Below are 3,280 nucleotides of genomic sequence, written 5' to 3' on the forward strand. Positions count from 1 at the left end.
TGGGCTTATGTAATTTGTGAAAAACGTATTGCAAATTTCATTTGTGCAAGAATACATACAGTAACTCTGAGATTTCTTGTAAGATTTTGTTAAAGATTGTAAGTATCTTGTACACAAAGAATGACATTATTTTATTTAAGCATTTTTCCTAAAATGTTATTTGTCTGTTGTAGTTACTTGCATTCAAACTATTAACAAATTGAATACAAAGTGATCTTCATTTTAAGTATGAAAATACTTTTCTTCATCTTATAGTTTTCATATTTCATTTGCATAATCTCTAGAACATCCTAAATGAATATGAAAAGTTTTTTAAGCTTAATGTTTATATTTCATTTTTCGTTTTCTCTGCCATATCACTGATTCTAGCTATTATCATCAACGTACAATGCAATGAAATGATTAAAACTAGGAAATAGGAAAAAATACATACCTATTAACTTTTTTTGTAGAATATCTTTAAAGATTTTCATTTGGTTAAATTCATAATTTCAGGTCTTTTCCTTTTCATGGATAGATAATTTTTTGTTTTATTTTCCTTTACCACTTATTATTCATCGTAATATCGTAAGCCATGAGAACTGATACAAAGTATGATGTATATTTTTAAAATGTTTAAACCTTTTAATTGTGCATTTTAAAACATAAATATTACATAATTAACTAAAATATAAAAGTAAGACCTAAATACAATTTAACTGTATTTCGAACTATAACATAATTAGGTAAGAAACAACAAATAAATGCTATAGTTGATCAAGCAGCCAACAATACTGCAGTCAGTTACATGTACTCCATGACTTCAAGACTTCAATTACGTGCCAATTCCAAAATTACCATTGTTAGATTATAGTGTAAAATGAACTCTTTCTAATGACTATATACATGTGTAGGTAACCTCTACATGTAGGCTATATAGCTCAAACAAATTTGTTGAATGTGGACATGACACCTATCAGGGGTTGAAAAAATTTATTACTTGTTTGTTCTGCATTCCTTCAGAAATGTACGTGTCAAAAGATCAAGTAAGCATCATATAGCTTAGATGTACATCTACACAACTGCCATTGTATTTTTAAAGATACAGAATGCCAAAGTAGTGAATTTTCGTAGCTCATTGGTCATGTGTCAATACATTTGAAGTTTTAAGTAGTTTTTAAAGGTTTTTTTTAAATAAAGGACTTAAAACTTGATAACATAAGACTTTTAATCCCAACATACATTATATTGTCAACTTAATTCATGAACATTGAAAGTAAAGGTGTTTAATTTAATTTTAAATGTAACATGGTGACTTGGGCAGAAAAGTGTTTAAAGGAGTACTTGTGTGGAGAGGGTTAGACATTCTATTCTCTAAGCAGGGATAAAGGTGGCTATTTCTTCACACGTGCTTTGTTGCTTTCGAATTATAGTGTATTGTATTATAGTGTCACGTAAACAGTCTAATGACTTGTTACTTTATTTTCAGTGGGTTTCTACTTCAGTCATTGACAGTAAAATAAACACATAAAATAATGTGAAATGATTAGCAGTTGAAACTGTCAAGAGAAATACTTTGAAATTTAATAAACAATAATCAAGAAAAAAAAAGGGGTCACAGCTGCTCATTTTATTTCTGATTTTACATTTTTTAATTATACTTTGATGATTTGTCTACTGGCTTAAGAATAAAATGCTATGTTAGGGTAGAGGTAATAACAGATGAAACATAAATTTTACTATGAAAAAAGTTATATTTGCTTAAGAGGTTTTAGCAATTACACAAATAAAGTTTGAGAATTTTGAGACAAAGAAAAGTATTTTTAATCTTAACATAAAAATTACTTTGCTCTTAGACTAGTCAAAAGGTTTGATTTATTCATGGACAAATTGTAAGTAAAAATACTTCATTAAAAAACTAATTTTTTGTGTACAAGTGACTTGTAATGTTTTATAAAAGTCTGTCAGATTTTGTGAAGATACACATATTGTATTAAAAGTAATAATATTAAAAACTATATACAAATAAAAATGGTCATTTGGTTGGTTCATGGGACTGAACATGTATTGAAAGAGTTAAGAGAAAATTCTTTGAGACTGTCTATTGCAGTTTCATTGTACTGTTTAAAATGTGTTTTGTTGGGCACATGCGCTTATTTTTCTTTACTTCCTTTAATAGATTGTGGTGTCAGTTACTATTGTCATATAAAGTTCAGGTGGTTTATTCTTTCACCCACGTATAAGTTTATTGATAATAAGAAACGTCACAAAGGAAATATAATTTAAAACCAAGTTTAGTGCTTAATTTATAATATTATTACCTAATAAATTTTTATTGAATATTGATATATATATACTTGGGTTATTTTTGACTAATGTTACATTACTTTAAAAGTGTTCATTCTTGTTTATTTTTTTGGTTTAGGAAAAAAGATGAGGTGATGACAATCTATCCAGCTGATGTTGTTCTCCTGGAAGGAATTCTTGTGTTTTATTTTCCCAAGATTCGTGATCTCTTCCACATGAAGCTTTTTGTAGACACTGACCCAGACACAAGATTATCCCGCAGAGGTCAGTTGTTACTCTTAGAAATGAACTTTATTAACTGTGCTTGATTACTGATCTAGCCATTTGGTTATCTAGCTTGGTACAACTTATATTTTGTAAATAAGACTTAACTATGAAAGGATACATAACCTATATTTGGACAATAAATTAATTGGTGAAGGATTGGTACTTATTTTCCAATTCATCTGAATTCAGAATGGTTAAATGCAGAAAATAAAAGATTGTTTCGTAGGATCATTTTTCTTTTGACAAAAAGGTAATTAACGGTGGCTGATTACTGCTCTACTACAAGAATATCCTCTCACCTTGATTGAATGGACTGCTATTACTGAAAAGCCTGGCATGGCCAGGTGGTTAGGGTGCTTGACTCGCTATCTGAGGGTCGCGGATTCGAATCCCCATCCCACCAAACATGCTCGCCCTTTCAGCCGTTGGGCCGTTATAATGTGATGGTCAATCCCACTATTCATTGGTAAAAGAGTAGCCCAAGAGTTGGCAGTGGGTGGTGATGACTAGCTGCCTTCCCTCTAGTCTTATACTGCTAAATTAGGGACGGCTAGCGCAGATAGCCCTCTTGTAGCTTTACGCGAAATTCAAAAAAACAAACAAACTTTAATATTCATTTGTAAAAATTTCATACACATCTCTATTGGAAAAAGAAAAAAAAAACGACCTATATTTTAGCAAATTATATTTTGGAATTTCAATCAAAGCTGTTATCATGGACAAAAAT

General features: G+C 29.9%; 1 protein-coding gene across 1 annotated transcript in view; it reads left to right on the top strand.

The window, feature by feature from the left end:
* LOC106467347 (uridine-cytidine kinase 2-like) overlaps positions 1-3,280 on the top strand; it is a 43,118-nt gene that overhangs the window by 10,494 nt on the left and 29,344 nt on the right. Inside the window, exons 4-5 of the mRNA XM_022395510.1 lie at positions 2,405-2,550; positions 2,743-2,803. Of these exons, the coding sequence (XP_022251218.1) occupies positions 2,405-2,550; positions 2,743-2,803 (207 nt within the window). The remainder of the gene's footprint in view (positions 1-2,404; positions 2,551-2,742; positions 2,804-3,280) is intronic.

The sequence above is a fragment of the Limulus polyphemus genome, unplaced genomic scaffold (genome assembly GCF_000517525.1).
Source record: "Limulus polyphemus unplaced genomic scaffold, Limulus_polyphemus-2.1.2 Scaffold2579, whole genome shotgun sequence".
In the NCBI taxonomy this organism is placed as follows: Eukaryota; Metazoa; Arthropoda; class Merostomata; order Xiphosura; family Limulidae; genus Limulus; species Limulus polyphemus.